The sequence below is a fragment of the Salvia splendens genome, chromosome 10, assembly GCF_004379255.2.
Source record: "Salvia splendens isolate huo1 chromosome 10, SspV2, whole genome shotgun sequence".
In the NCBI taxonomy this organism is placed as follows: domain Eukaryota; kingdom Viridiplantae; phylum Streptophyta; class Magnoliopsida; order Lamiales; family Lamiaceae; genus Salvia; species Salvia splendens.
The window spans coordinates 11,051,233-11,067,473 of record NC_056041.1 but is presented as its reverse complement, the minus strand read 5'-3'; the positions used below and the strand labels follow the sequence as shown (position 1 = coordinate 11,067,473).

General features: G+C 41.3%; 1 protein-coding gene across 1 annotated transcript; it reads right to left on the bottom strand.

Annotated features, from left to right (window-relative positions):
- Positions 1–7,723: 7,723 nt before the first annotated feature.
- LOC121752161 lies at positions 7,724–12,996 on the bottom strand. The gene is made up of 2 exons (XM_042147074.1): positions 10,304–12,996; positions 7,724–10,158 (listed from the first exon to the last, which is right to left on the bottom strand). Exons 1-2 carry the CDS (start codon positions 12,911–12,913, stop codon positions 7,969–7,971), a joined length of 4,800 nt encoding a protein of 1,599 aa, XP_042003008.1. The 5' UTR covers positions 12,914–12,996; the 3' UTR covers positions 7,724–7,968.
- Positions 12,997–16,241: the final 3,245 nt, after the last annotated feature.

Below are 16,241 nucleotides of genomic sequence, written 5' to 3'. Positions count from 1 at the left end.
TTATTATGACTAGTGTCAAAGTAGAAAAATAAGGAGTACTGCTATTTTTCTAGAATGGACAAAAGGAAAGTGTTCATAATTTTATGAACGAAATGGATACTGTGGAAAATAGATTTCTTTAATTATTCTTTACAAAAAATCTATTGTTAACAAAATTCATTATATGCGATTTTCCTATAAATTGGAAAGCTTATGAGTTATTTCAAATTTTGTGAGTTAGTAGGAGTATTTATTATTCCCTTTGCAAACGAGAAAATGTTCTATTTTGACATGTTAAAGGTGCCTTTTCTTTTTCGTTAAGTAGATTACTCAAATTTAGAACTTAAGCTTCATGCAGATGGCATGTAATCTGAATCATTCCAAAGCTAAAATCGTTTAACCATAAACTATTTCCGTAGTCATTTTATTATTCGGACCACGGTCTACGGGACTAGTTATTTAAGATGTAAATTAAGTTTATCATACGCAAAAATGCACAGAAACTAAAATTAAGTTAGAGAAGAAAAAATACAAACAAACAAAAAGAGAGAGATTAAGGCCATCCGCAATGGGCGGACGATGGCACGCCCGATGGCGCGCATCGTCCGCGCCATCGATCGTCCGCGCCCATTGCGGATACGGACGATAGGTCGCGGACGATCGTCGCGGCCGATACTAAGGGCGCGGAGGATGGCGCGCCCGATGCCTATCGTCCGCGCCATCGTCCGCCCCATTGTGGCGTACACGGACGATGGCTGCGGACGATAGGCATCGGGCGCGCCATCGTCCTCCCCATTGTGGCGTACACGGACGATAGGTCGCGGACGATGGCACGCGGTTTGGTTGTTTTATAAATAGAGTTCATTCGTTTTACATTTCATTTCACAATTTCACTTTCGAAACTTACATTTACATAATTACTACGAAATGGCTTCAAGTCCAAATAGTCCTATGTTTAGTGGAGATGCGCGTTGGCCGGGTACAGAACCCGGCCAATATCGTTCGTTCGACACCAACGCCCAATACGATCCCGATTTCAGTACGGACTCGTATGGGTTGTCGGACATGGAGCCGTCTCCAACCCGACCAGTCGCCCCCTCCCGACGTGACGCCGCAGCGGCCGATCCCGACCCCGCCGCGACCGCTTCCGCCCCAGCCAAAAAGAAGCGGAACCGGCAGCGGGCGCAGAAGTTGCCGCCTCCCGGTGATTGCGATGAGTACGCCCCCGGTCGTACAAACTACACCGACGAGGAAACTCTCATTTTGGCCCGGTGTTGGGTAGATATATCGGAAGATCCGATATTCGCGAACAACCAGAGGCGCGCCGTAGGGCGCGCCTTTTTATTTACTTCTTTTTTTATTAATGTGTCCCCGTTTGTTATTTCGACCTTTTTATTTACTCGTTATTAATTGTTAGTTGAAAACATTTAAATCAATTAAACAAATAAATAAAATGATGATGTGGCGCGCCATAGGGCGCGCCTTAGGGCGCGCCTTAGGGCGCCCCACTGCAGGTGGGGAGGTAGGAGGATAAAACTGCTGACGTGGCGCGCCATAGGGCGCGCCTTAGGGCGCCCCATTGCTAATGCCCTAAGTTTTTAAGAAAGTGAGAAGAGAGAAGATGTGGAGTACAAAAATGTCTTAAAAAATGTATTTTAGTAAAAAATGAATTTCACCTTCAAATAATTTTTTTAAAATTAAAAAATTTACTTTTAAAAAATAGACTAAAAAAATATTTCTATTTTGTAAGAATCATCTGAAAAATTCTTTAAAATCCAAAATTTAATACTCCCTCTGTCCCAACTCAAGTGATTGATTTCTTTTTAGCCGTGGTTTTGTGAAAATAATAATAAATAGTTAAAGTAAAGATAAAGTAAAGTAGGAGAGAAAATAATATAGAAGAGAATGCATTATTCTATTATTTACTTTAGAGCATCCGCAATGGTGTCCGTCCCGGCGGACGTCCGCCATTGTGCAAAGGTAACGCGGATACGGACGTCCGCTCATGACACCGGAGTTCCGCTGCGTTCCGGGGACGTCCGTCGCGACTTCCTTGCGGACGTCCGCCATTGCGTTGACCCCACGGACGTCCGCACGGACGTCCCGATTATTTTATATTTTTTTTTCGAAAATTCTATGAATACGGCTCGTTGAATTTCATTTCATTCGCACCACTTGTATTAACGAGTATCTATCTCTCTCTCTCTACGTTTCTTTTATATATCCAGAATGACTGGTAGTGGTAGTGGTTTTGGTGCGGGTGGTAGTGGTGGGGGGTATAATGACATTATGAGGCGAATTTATGCACGTGTGCGGGAGGCAGCGGAGAGGGAGATACAAGCGGCCTTGGCTCTAGCGGTACCTCGAGTCATCCATCGTCGATCTATAGTACCCCGGGACCCTCTCGCTGCACACCGTCGGTTGTACGAGGATTACTTCGCTCCGGAGCCACGATTTGGGGAGAACGTGTTCCGGAGACGTTTTAGGATGCATCGTCTGCTCTTTCTACGTATCGTGACACTTTAGAGCGTCGATACGGGTATTTCTGGGTGCGGGAGGATGCGGTTGGTAAACCCGACCACACGCCGATTCAGAAGTTCACTGCCGCAATGAGACAGCTGGCATACGGAGGCACGACCGACATGTTCGATGAGTACCTCCACATCGGCGAGACGACTGTCCGCGATTGCCTTAAGTATTTTTGTCAGGGCGTTAGGGAGATATTCGGGGATAGGTATCTTCGGAAGCCTACCCCCGAAGATTGTCAGGCCCTGGTGGATATGCACGGGACTCAGCACGGGTTTCCGAGGATGCTAGGCAACATAGATTGTATGCATTGAGAGTGGAAGAACTGCCCTGCTGCCTGGAAAGGGATGTACACTACGGGTTTCAAGGGCAAGAATCCCACGATGATCCTTGATGCGGTAGCTGACTACCGGTTATGGATTTGACATGCCTATTTTGGAGTAGCCGGGTCGAACAACGACATCAACGTCCTCCAGTCGTCGCCCCTTTTCAACGACCAGTGCATGGGCGTCAGCCCGGCCGTCAATTTCATCGCCAACGGCAACCAGCACAACATGAGCTATTATTTGGCTGATGGGATATACCCTACGTGACCCGTATTTGTGAAGACGATCAGATGCCCAACAGAAGAAAAGAAGGTATATTTTGCGGGTAGTCAGGAGGCAGCGCGCAAGGATGTGGAGTGGACATTTGGTGTGCTCCAGAGTCGATTGGCGGCAGTGAAGGGTCCATCACGGTTGTGGTATGCTGAGAGCATCGCCGATATCATGTACGCATGTATTATCATGCATAACATGATTGTCGAAGATGAAGGTCCAGCACTGACGGATTGGGCCAATGCTGATGCTGATGCCGTGGGTCTAAGCCACGGCGTTGCCACCGACAATGTACGTATGAGTATACCCCATGACGAGGTCGAGCGAGTCCGTGCATTTGCCGACATGCGCCAAAAACAAGCTCATATTCGACTCCAGAATGATATAATTGAAGAAGTATGGCAGCGGAGGGGTCCTCGTGAATGAAATTTTTATTTGTTGAAATGTACTTTTTTAGTTTTTTTTAAATGTACCTTTCTTTTTTTTATTTAATGAAAATTTTATTCCGTAATCGTTCCGTAATTTTAATTCCGTAAATTGTTTAATTTGGTGAATTTGTGAATTTTTATTAACGTGGGAAGTCCGTCGGGATGTCTCTGAGGATGTCCACTACTGTGCAGTGGGAAGTCCTTATGACGTGGCATGGGGTGTTTTTGGGATGTCCACCGGGACATCCGCACCATTGTGGATGCCTTACTTTCTCACCACTCTATCAATTTTCCCAAACGCGTGTCGAAAAGCAATCAATCACTTGAGATGGGATGAAGGGTTTTTTGAGGGAATGCAAGTGCAAATATTAAAGTTTATTTTATGCTGTAATTTTACATGAAATTGTAGTTTTACTCGTTAACATCGAACTTAATCACTGAGTATTTTAACCTCTAACTTCAGTTGGGTTTTCAATTTTGGTTCGGATTGAATACAAAACCCGACTGATTTAGACAGAGTATTTTGGTACAAGTCGCCACTCTACCTCATCGCCTGCACTTTCTCCGGCGGGCGACGCCGCCCCGAAGTCGCTGCTCCATTGAAGCCGATTCCACAGCTCTGCCTTTCTCTGTCGTGGCGCCGCCCTCCGCCCCCCGCCCCGTTCTTATCGATTCGGTACTGTTCTTTCATTTTGTTTTTCAAGTTGTGTGTTAGTCAGAAAATGTGGAAAGATTTAAACTTCTGCCGAGTGTTGTCTTGATTCGTGAAGCATATGAATGTTTTCGGTTAAAATTACTAATGCCTCATCTCGAAACTTCTTTACTCAATTGAGAAGGCCTGGAGATGTTTTTAGATAACTATACTTAAACTTATTAGAAAGTGGAAGTATCTTAACCTTGATGTTTAAATATGATAAATGATGCTGGGAATCACCTAGATAGATGGACTTATCGTGATTTTGCTTGAACTGCTTGTTGAGAGGCTAGATAGTAGAACTGGCATCTTATTCAAAACAAAGTATAGATGTCCTGGGAAAACATAATCTCCCATGACTTATCAGAAATAGTTTAATTATTAAGCAGCAGGTTCCAACATCTTATACTTTTTAGGTAGAATTTGGGGCAAGCCTGAAAAATCGTGTTAATAATTGAAGGCATAGTTCTGCTTGATAATTGAAAATTGAAAAACATAATCTCCCTTATCATAGGCAAACGAATAGTTCTGCTTAAGAGGAGTAATTGAAAATTGTATATTTTTCAAAACCGAAGTATATTTGTAGATAAGTTTTTTTTGCCTAAGATACCTGTAATTTAGTGAAAGTAAACACCAAATATAGTGATGCACATTAGGGCAACTAAGTTTTAGTTCACAAAACTGTGGGGAGTGATATAGGTATGGTGTTAAATCAAATTTCAGTATCTCATTTTGCGATTTTGTGCAAATGGTTTGAATGTTAGTATGATAGACTCCTTAAGAAACGCGGATTGGCCATTTCTCAAAGTAAGGACAATCACGCAATAGTTGTTACTTGACATACCTTAATCTGAATTTTCCTTTTGACATTTTGTGGCCTCGTCTGTGGGCTTGACACACCTTTTATTGGATAAGATAAAAATGATGTTAGCTTATCAGCAAGACTCCATTTCTGGACGTTTAAAATGATACCAAAATGCAGGTCATAGTGTTCAATATGATGGTTGTACCTTAAATCTGAATTTTCCTCTGCCATGCCTTATGTTTTCCTTTGTATCCCTTCATTTTTGCTTCATCAGATACATCACACAAAAGCTTGTTTTGTATTTTTTTTTCTGGCTCTTAGTTATATTGTGTATACCATGTATTATAGCTTTCTGAAAATGCCCCGACTCCAGATTCATGAATGTGAAAAACTCTTATTTTTGGCTCCATGTGTTTCGACTTTCGAGTTAGTTTTTGTTGACGATGGTCTTTTGTCCCCTGTCTGCTGGTCCTTATTGCATGTCCGGTTTCGTGAAAAATTTGTTGACTTAAAATGATTGAATTATAAATGTTCTAATTTGTTTTTAGTTTTGAAGTCTTCTTATAATTCATTCAGTTTCTTTTCTGCATGCAGATATGGTATTTGGCTGAGTTTATTTAGAGAATTTGCGATTAAATTCTCAAATAGTTTTGTCAGAGATGTATAGGAAGATACACTACCATGTCTTTTAACTTCTTTTGTTTGAAAGAAATTAGTACTCTGTACTTACTAATTTTCAATTACAAGCTCTCAATTTACTCTTGGAAAGTGATTACGCCTTTAGCTGCTGTTCAGTTTTGGAGCTAGAATTCACACTTTATTTGCATTCCATCATTCATTGGTGCACATAAGGAAAACTCTTTCCTTGTATCATGTAGTTAAGAAGCAGTCTGGGAGTCTGAAATGTGTAATAAATAAAAAAAGCTGACCCACAGCTGTGAGTTTTACAATTTATTGTAGTACTTCTTTATATGGTTTACAAAGTTGATTATTTTATTAGTTATTTATTTATGTTAATAATTATTCTTTGGTTTCATTTGTGTGGTGAATCTGTATAGCTGACTTAACGTTGTAAAGTCATATCGAGTTACTGTGCTATAGTTTACTACACTTTATTATGGTTAATGGTTTTCTAAGTTGATTAATTTATTATAGTTCTGCTTTAGTTTCATTTGTGAACCTGACATGCTTTATAACTCTTTTCATATTTCGCCTTCAGATTCATGGACAACAAAGAGCATATTGAGAAGTTTAAGAAGTATGAGGCTGAATCTAAACAATATTTGATGTCAAAATACTTCTCAGACAAGACTATTTTTGGAGGTAAATATTGATGCAAGAGAACTTGATTGTGAATGGAAGTATGCATAAGATACAATTGGAAATAGTAGAGGAAGCCACTTAGTGCTATTTGTTGCAATGTCAGCTCTTACACACTTGATCTTATCTGATAAATCTCTTATTCACATAATAAAAGAGGCGAGAAGTAAGGACTTTTACCAATACCCATCACAACCTTCATTTTCTTGTTATCTTAAGTGTTTCTCTAGCTCTCTATTTACGTTTTTTGATTTCATGATTGTCGTCCCTTATATTTATAGTCTTGGAAATTTAAGTGCTAGACTTCGAAATATACTTCATCTAGTTAAAATATAAGCACAACGACAGGGTGATGGTTATAAGAAGACATGAATGCAGAATGATGTAGAAGGCCCATTCTATCTTCTTTGTTAACTGGGTTATTTCTGTACATAATCTATTTCATTTCATGAATGGTGTGGAAGTTTTAATCTTAAGGAAGAAAAATCATTTGTATACATACTTTTTTGCGGACCCAGTAAAGTCCGAAAGTGATTTCATTGTTGGAATATTAATGACATGATTATTAGTGCTACGAGTAATCAGTTTGTTGTCTTGCAGGCAATATATTCGATGTGAAGATGAATATAGATGGACAAACTATTACTGCTAGCAGGTAGAAAGGACTATCTTTCCCATTCCAATACCTTAATTAATGTTGATTATTTGCTAAGTTTATTGTTTGTGGTGTAGGTTGCCACCATACCAATCTTATCTCGATCCTGCGACTTTTGATGAAATGATAAACAAAGGGTTAAGTTCTTCAGCAGAAACTCCAACAACTAGTACTTCAAATGGGAAGCCTTCGACCTAAGGTCACTTACATCTAACTTCTTGTATCCTGTAGTTGATTTAACATGGATATTGTAGCAATATTTGTGGATCACAATGTTGTTCTGGTTGCTTATGTGAAGCTTATTGTTTTTAAGCAAACTCGTGCAAAGTTGTTTTCACGTATGTGATGATAAAGTCTCTATCTTTGCAACTAATTACTTGTGCTAAATGTGGAAAATCCGTCTTATGTTCAATGTCACGGTATTGGTGTATGGTCGAACCAAGAATTTTGTATTTCGATTGAGGTAATGCTGGAATGGTCTTTCTACCTTTCACAGACAAGGGAATGGAGAGGAGACATGGCTTGTATAGATACTGGACTAGAACATGGTTTCTAATGTTGAAATATGATTCCTTTTCCTAGGTGCATTTATTTGACCAATAATTCTGGCATATCCATCTTTCGTCTGTATTATTGTTGATATGCCTTCCGTGTGTAAGAAATGGGCTCATCGAAGTATAAGTGTCCTTGGCTGGGCAAAAGTTCTTAGTCTAGACTCCATTTCGGTAGAAGTGTATCATTATTCTTATCTTTTTCCCCCTCAAACAACTAGTTGTGACCATAGATCTTGGCAGATCTATTCATCTAAGAAGACTAGTTTCTTCGAAAAAAGAAACACTAATTAATTCGCTGAACAAGAAAACAAAAATAGAAAATTGAACTCAAAGAAGAGAGGGAAATGAATTGTATTTGTAATAGCCCTAGTTGAGAGGAATCTAGAGAAGGAGAAGCACGTTCCACAGCTATCACTCTGCGATGGGATTAATTATGAGCTTAAATCGATCACTTTTGGCCCGTAGTTGTCCTTGCTTCTCCAGCTCCATTTTCCTGGCAATGGAAACCACAGATTCAGAAACACGATCAATCTCCATCACCTCGAGGCTTTTCACCAGCACATATGGAATTTCTTCAAGCTCCTTGCACTTCTTAAGCACGAGGCATTTGAGCTTAGGAAGAGGTTCGCCTGACGCTGTCCAAAACTCTAAGTCCGTGCGCTGAATGTGCAAGAATTGAAGAGAAGGGAAGCCGCCGCCAACAACATCCCACAACTTACCCACAAATGCATTTTCTTTCAACTTGAGCACCTCAAGATAACGAAGCTCCCCCAAAGTGGACATATGCTTCCAATCCAGAAATGTGGATGACAATTTCAAGAATTTTAGATTGGGAGGGAATCTGTCTGCTCGAGGAAGACGAGGCAATGGTTTCAAATAGTTCATCTCAGGATAAACATCATGCACCAGTCTCAACTTTTGAAGACAAGTTAACTGTTTTAGATTAGTGTCTAAAACAATGCTTAGTTGCCCACGAATCCCCAAATCATTCAGGTTTAAGGCCCTGTCGAACACATCCTCTGTGCAACATTGGGCGGACAACAGACTGAGTGTCTGTAGATTCTTTCCAGCTTCACCTTTCACTTCCTTATCAATAACAATGGCTGCTTTCGTCTTCAAATGCCTTAGCTGCATCATGTTCCATATGTCTGCTTCTATCTCAAGTGTACGCGACACTGTATCAACTCTTATAGTCTGTAGATTCCCAAGCTCAAACACGGCATTAGGAAGTGCAGTGAAGTTGTCACCACATAGAGAAATGTACCTCAATTGAGTTAGTTGAGTAAGCTTAAAGGGAAATTTGGTGAACTTGATGGGGTTCACATCTAACACCCTCAGCAGATTGAACGAATCAGGGATCGATGAAGTGTACTCTGGTGGTAACGTGATAGTTTCCTTGGAAAAACACAAAAATGACACAACCCATGGACCCTTTGGCCTTTTACGGAGGAAGTCAACCACATTGGAATGGATACATAGACGACGATAGTTCCTTATTTCAGAAACAGATGGATAGAAGACTCCTTCACTTGATTTTTCAACCTCTTGAAACAAATTGTGTTTCGTAACAGCAGCCTCATTTTTGCAGAACTCACGTATCATATCATGAACACGACATGTTTTAACATCGCCATTGGCCGCTGTCTTATCAACAATGACTAAGTTTCTCTTTATAAGGTCCTTAAGATTGTCCTCTGCCAATTCTTCCAAGGTCTTCTCTGTATTTTTCGGTATGAATCCTTCTGCAACCCACAGACGAATGAGTTTCCAAGTCGGGATCTCTGCATTTTCAGGAAACATGCCTAAATAGAGAAAGCAATCTCTCAAGTAACGAGGTAGCTGATCGTAACTCAATGCAATGATATTCTCAACAATACTGTCATACTTGAAGTACATACTCAAACTAGCTGATATATTCTCCCACTGAATTTTCATATCACTAGCTTTCGGGTATTTTTCAACAAGAATTCCTGCTATCACGATTATTGCAAGCGGGATTCCTTCACATTGCTTGGCTATAATACTCCCAATCTCTTCCAACTCTGGTGGGCATTCATCAAGCTTACCAAACACTTTTAGCTGGAGAAGCTCCCAACTTTCTTTGGAATCTTGGACGCGTAGCTTGTGGGGTTCCCTCAAGTGATTTGCTTGTCTAGCTACTTTCTCATCGCGGCTTGTTATCACAACTTTTCCCATTCTATTACTCTTTGGCAATGAATTTTCAATAGTTTTCCAGATCTCAGCTGTCCAAACATCATCCATGAACATCAAGAAATTTTGCTTCTCGAGGTAGAACTGAACCTTCTGAGCTAACTCACCTTCAGTTAAAACAGACATGTCTAGCTCAGTGAACCTTTCTAGAATGGTAAGAAACACTTTCTTCATGCTGAACTCTTGGGAAACGTTAACCCAAATCAGAGTTGAGTACTTATACTGAATTCTTGGATCCTGATAAATCTTCCATGCGAGAGTTGTCTTCCCAAAACCAGGCATACCAGTGATAGATATAACTTCAAGCTTCTCCGATTCTTCATTGAGATATTTGATGAGAGTGTTTGCCTCATCTTCAAAACCAACTACATTTTCTTGGCTCCATGAAATCTTTGTAAGAAGCAGAATCATATGTCAGAAACTAATGTAACTGATTGTCTACTACACATAAAGCTTACCAAACACTATATTGCCAATAAAAGGAAAAGGAAAGAGCAAAAGCTGTATTTAAGTAGATGTTTTTCATCTTTCTCACCTCTGAAGGATTTAATCGAAGTTGAAAGTCATCATATCCGAGGCTCTCCCGTTCCTCTGATATTTTTTCTGCTGATATCTCCAGAGAACTACTACAGTATTTCAAGTCAATAATTCGCAGAGTTAATATCTCTGCAAAAGCCATTGGAATCTCCTTCAGCTTCAAGCGTCTGAGATATAAGTGCTGAAGAACTGGAAAATGGGTATGTTCTGCTTCCCAAATCTCCAACTCACATCCATGAACCAATAGGAACGTCAGTCGACAAAACTCTCCTTCAACTGGATGCCATTCTTGGCCCTTAGCAGCATTAGTCCTCAACTTGAGAACCTCAAGATTAGGCAACACACCAATCATGGACATATCATCCCAGGGAATGAAGCAATTTTCCAGAGTCAACTTTCTTAGGGAACCTGGGAAGTCAATGTTCCCAGATAACTTCTCATGACCTCTGATGCCAAGTGATTCGAGTCTATCAAGATGGACAAGACTGCACAGGTAATGTGTTCCAAAGCCATCGGTTCTATAACCATAAGTAACCCTCAGTTTCTTCAAATTTGGGATTCGTTGAATTATCTGCTCAGTGCATCTGAAGTTTAGGACCGTCGAAAGTGTTTGTAGGTTCTCAAGAACTACAAAACTTTGGTCATCCATTTGGGCATTTGGAGGGTCATTGAGGATGATTCTTTCCATCTTCAGATGTCTAAGCTGTGCCATCTGCCAGAATTGAGGAGGTAGAAAGACTTCTCTATCAATAACTAAAGTTTCCAGATTCCAAAGTCGGGATATAGATTTCCAGAGAGAAAAATTTCTTAATGACATATCCATGGCACAAGCAACATATCTTGTGTTGATCAGGTGTAAAATCTCATCAATGGAGTAGAAGTCAACTACATCAAGTACCCGTAGCAAACGAAACTTACGAGTAATTTTTCTGGATTCCCAATATAAGCTACTTAACAATGATCTGTTAAGAGGTGCCAGTAGCAAGGGAACATTTAACTTCTCTTTCCTTCTACAGGGCTGAATACTGATGCGGCGCTCTCTTTCAATATTTGGTGAGATTTTCGGTTTATCAAACTTTTCAATATGCAGAAAGTTGTCTTTGTGAGCTTCCCTCGTGCAGAGGTCCCATATCGTATGATGAATGCTGCAGCTCTTCAACTTTCCACTACTTCCTTGCTGACAAACCAAAACAAGATTTCTGTTGATTAACTCCTCCAAATACTCCTTTGCGGTCTCCTCTAAGGTCTTATTGCTAGTCGCTCTAATGAATCCTTCAGCAACCCACAGTTTTACAAGCTTGGACACTTTAACTGCCAAATCAGCTGGAAACACACAGAGATAAAGAAAGCATGGCTTTATATATATAGGCAAGTGACTATAACTCAACGATAATATCTTCATGCATTGGTCATCATTTCCATGGTTTATGGCAGAAGCCACATCTGCATCAACAGATTCCCAATATTCTCTAGTCATTTTAGAGTTTGCAAGAAGCCCACCAATAACAACTATGGCTAGGGGCAGTCCTCCACATTTTTTAGCAATACTTTTTCCAACTTCCTCCATTTCAACAGGGCAGCCATATTTTGCAAAAACCTTTTCACAAAGTAAATCCCAGCTTTGTGCATCATCTAGAAACTTCATTTCATAAGGGCTGCAACTCCCAAAATATACCGCCAAGTTCGACAGCCTTGTGGTTATCAAGACTCGACTTCCATCGTTACTCGGTGGAAGGAACCTCTTTATGCTGTCCCATGCCTCAATATCCCACACATCATCCATTACTATCAGATGCTTCCTCCCAAATAGCTCTTTATACAGCAACTCTCCTAGTTGCTCATCACTCCTCTTCTGCTCATCTGCATAAACATTACAAATGTGATGCAGAAGGCCTAGAAGAATCTCTCTCACAGTATAAACCTGGGACACCGTTATCCAAGCACGTATAGGGAAGTAATCTCTGATAGTAGGATTGTTGAATACATTAGTAGCCAGAGTGGTCTTACCAATGCCTCCCATTCCAACAATCGGGATGATCAGGCGATTCAGTTCGTACGTGGTGATTGCACTCATAACTTGCAACAACTGCTCACTGAATCCAACCATTGTCTCCTCCCTAATCGGGGGAGGCCGTGGGGATGAGGTAGCCATGCTGGATTTATTCGAATGCAAATCTTCGACGCCTTTCTTGTCTCTGATCCTGGCCACCTCTTTCTCGAGTGAATGAAACTTCTTTATCACCCTTGGTATCTCATTCTTGTAGTTGATCTTCCCCAGCTTTTTCACCATTGCACGAAGACCTTTAACTCCATTCAGGCCACGGGAACTCTCTGCTCTATGGATGGGATACTTGTCTCGGATTTGGGTGACCACATGAGATTCAAGGATATCTTCAGCTGCATAAGCAGCTTCTGCAATCTTGGTTTCCAAATCTTGAATTTCTTCTACCCTGGAATAAGTTTCAAGAGAATCTAACAAGAAATAAACTTTGTGCTGTAGAGACAATATCTGGTCTCTAGGAATGATGATCTGATTGAGAGGAGGTGGATGCAGAATTTGGTGTAGAACGTGAGTGAGAGAAACTAAAGCTGCGTAAGCAGCAGCCATCACCGGATTATGAGAGTTTTCAGATCACTACAGATTTGGTGTACTGTAGCCACAAGAAATATAGATGAATTGTTTGTGGTCAGTGGTAGGACTTGTTGTGTGTTGAGCTTAACCAGTGGTCATCGTGTTGCCAGATCAGCTACTGTTGAGTGAAACAATCATATCTTAGAGCATCCATAATGGTAATAGACCAGCCATAGGCTAGCCACAAACTCCTTCTGCCATATCATCAACATTAAAAACTCCTCCTGCCATATCATCAGGACAAGCAACTGGACGAGCAATAGGCTAGCCACAATAAACAAAATTATAAAAAACAAATAATTAACAATCACACAAAATACGGAATTAAATTTACGACACAGATACGAGAAAATTCAATAATAATAGTAAAATTAAAAAAAGTACATTAATTAAAAAAAAATACATTAATTAAAAAAAACCCCATCTTCCACACACGAGCCCCCGCCTCCGCCTCACTCCTCGTGGCCGTCGCCGTCGTCGCCGCCGTTGTCGCCACTATCCGGGACTCCTAAATCTGCGGCATCTGAGCCCGCGTCTGAGCCCTCCAACTGTGCCGAGGCGGCATCCAAATCAACTCGCATACTCTCGAGCATTGAGTGAAGAAACCTCTTCTCCACGGGGTCAGTTGCCGCCCTCCATTCAACTAAGATCGTGTGCATCTGAGCCCGCGTTTGTTGACGTGCGAAGAAGGCGAGGTCGGTTGGCGACTTGCCAACAGGGGGATGCCGACTGGACCTCCTGGGACCCCTGGGCGACCCCCCTCGCTACCCGTTGCGCCCGCCTTTGACCAACCGAGCGAGTGCGGCGAGTAAACGATGAAGGGGACGGGAACTCCTGAACATCCTCGGGGAGGTCGTGGGAACCGCCGCTGCTTCCGCTGTAATCACCGGCATAGTTTAGTTGCTGCTTCTTCGGCCAGCCAGCATCGACACCTGCCCGAAACTTCTCGGAGTCCATCAGCACCTCATAGCAGTTCCAGTAGGTGAACTCTTTATAAAGCCCGGGCACGGGGAAGACTTTCTCCGCTATCCTCCTGCAGTCCTCATCAGTTTGGCTACTGGTCTGCATGCGGAGGGCGTTGGTGTACAAGCCAGAAAATCGGGAGACCGCAGCCCTGATTCGGTCCCACCCCTTCCGACACTCCTCCCCGTTGTGTGGCCTCTCCTCCGGGCAAAATGCATTGTAGGCTGCTGATATTTTAGCCCACAAGTTGACGATCCTCTAATTGTTTGAATGGAGGGGATCATCACAAACACTCACCCAAGCCTTGGACAGCGCGACGTTCTCCGTATCCGACCACTTCCTCTGTGCCGGGCTGTCGTCATCAGCCGGCTGCGACGACTCGCCGACCACCCTTTTGCCCTTCCCCTTGCCCTTCTTTTTCTTTGGTGCGCCCCGACCCCGCCCTACTCCCCGTTTGAACTGGAGTGTCCGCATCCTCGAGATCTATCCCCAACTCCTCTAAGGAGAAAGTCTCACACCCAGTAAACTGCTTCTCCGATGGGGTCGATGTGTGCGAAGAAGCAGTAAAAAAATCAAGACTGGGGCGATAGACATTGTCCCCCCTCCCGGCGTCCCCTGCATCCCGGGCTGCCACCCCGGCATCATCTGCATCCAAGGATACATGTTGTAGTACCCGGCCATCGGACCCCATCCACCTCCCACGGGTACCGTGGGAGTTTGAGACCTGCTCGTCACTGGAGTAGACTCGTTGTTGTTCTCAATTTTGTTTTATTGCTCTTGTACAGAAATTAAGTGAGAGAGAAAACTCGTTAAAACAAGCGGTGCGAATAAAAATGACGTGCAAATCGCGTATATATAGTGTTTCGAAAATTAAAAAAAAAGTGTTGTCCGATCACCCGCCTATAATGGCGGCCAGCCAATTGGCGAGCGCTCAAAAATCGGCGTGCGCTCGCCGAAATTCTCGGCGTTTTTCCGCTCGCCACCTACAATGGTTCGGCTAGCAGACCGGCCAGCGCCGGGAATCGGTTAGCCGGTCCGCTAGCCTCCATTGGAGATGCTATAAGTGTAGATTGATTCACTATTAACATTATTTGATAAATGGAGAAAGATGGAAGACCAAGGTAACATAGCATCTGTGTTGATAAGATTACTGAAAACTAATGTTTAAAACTATATTCATAAATATATCTTTACTGAATTTAAAAGGCACACATATATCTACGTCCCCCAAAATCCTAATCCCAAGCAAAAAAAAGTTCTCCAATACAATAGATTTTAGGCTCTTGTAGTTTTAATACTTGGTATAAAATAAGACTACCAATTCATCAGAATGGCCTGCAATCCGGCAAATATTCCGGTTACGATTTTGGGTTATAAAAAATTAAATATACTTTTGGAGTAATATTTTTTTGATTTATTTAGGCTAATATGTAAATTTCAGGAGAATTGACATCCTTATTTTTATTATTAACTAGATCTAGGTGGTGTATGGTTTTCTAGATAAACAGTACTAGCAATATACTAGAATATAGAATTAAGTTGTGAGATGTAGGAGAAGGTTAACTATGATTAATTATCACATGACTATCCATCTTTAAGTCATGAGATTCAATCTCACTTGGTTTTATTAAAATGAATGACCAATATTAATAGGAATCTCAATCAAACCCCATATATATTATCGTTATTTTCCCCATATCTAGATCATCCAATAAAGCAAATCACAACGAAATGATTATCTATCTACACCCCTAAATTTCGCATCAAATTTCTAGGATTAAAAAGAAGGAAAACTAAAATAAGTTTGGCTCGGAGAATTCTGTTGAAAATTAGATTTACAAAAACCCTCCAAGTAAAGATTCGTAACTGCTAACTCAAACAAGGTAGCATGTAATATATCACCAAATTGCTAAACTTGTGGTTCTCATCTAAAATATTTAATGTCACATAATTTGACCATGATATATAGTGAACTTTTTAATTAAGTAGAATTTTTAATAACATTAAGTGAATGATGATCTTATCAAGTTGAGTTCACTTGCTAGACCCTTTATTTTCACTTCCTTTTATTGTGATTTTTGTCAGAGACTGCACCTTCTGATCCACCATCATCTAGCACCTTCTTCAAATAGTAAGTTTTGAAGTAATTCGTTAATTTGTTAGGAGGATTCATATATTTCTACAGTCGCAAATGATGACTGATGAGTCCGCGAATTATTGATGTTAGTAAATGCTGGTAGAGAATTATGACACAATGAATTTACGTGGTTCGATTTACTGAGGTAAATCTACGTCCACGGGGAGAAATGAGGGCAGGTTTGTATTGCTTGATCTGCGAAAA

Coding starts and splice junctions, on each gene's coding strand:
- LOC121752161 (XM_042147074.1), bottom strand. CDS start 12,913: ATGGCTGCTGCTTACGCAGCTTTAGTTTCTCTCACTCACGTTCTACAC. Junction 10,159..10,303: donor TTCGATTAAATCCTTCAGAG/GTGAGAAAGATG, acceptor CTTCTTACAAAG/ATTTCATGGAGCCAAGAAAA.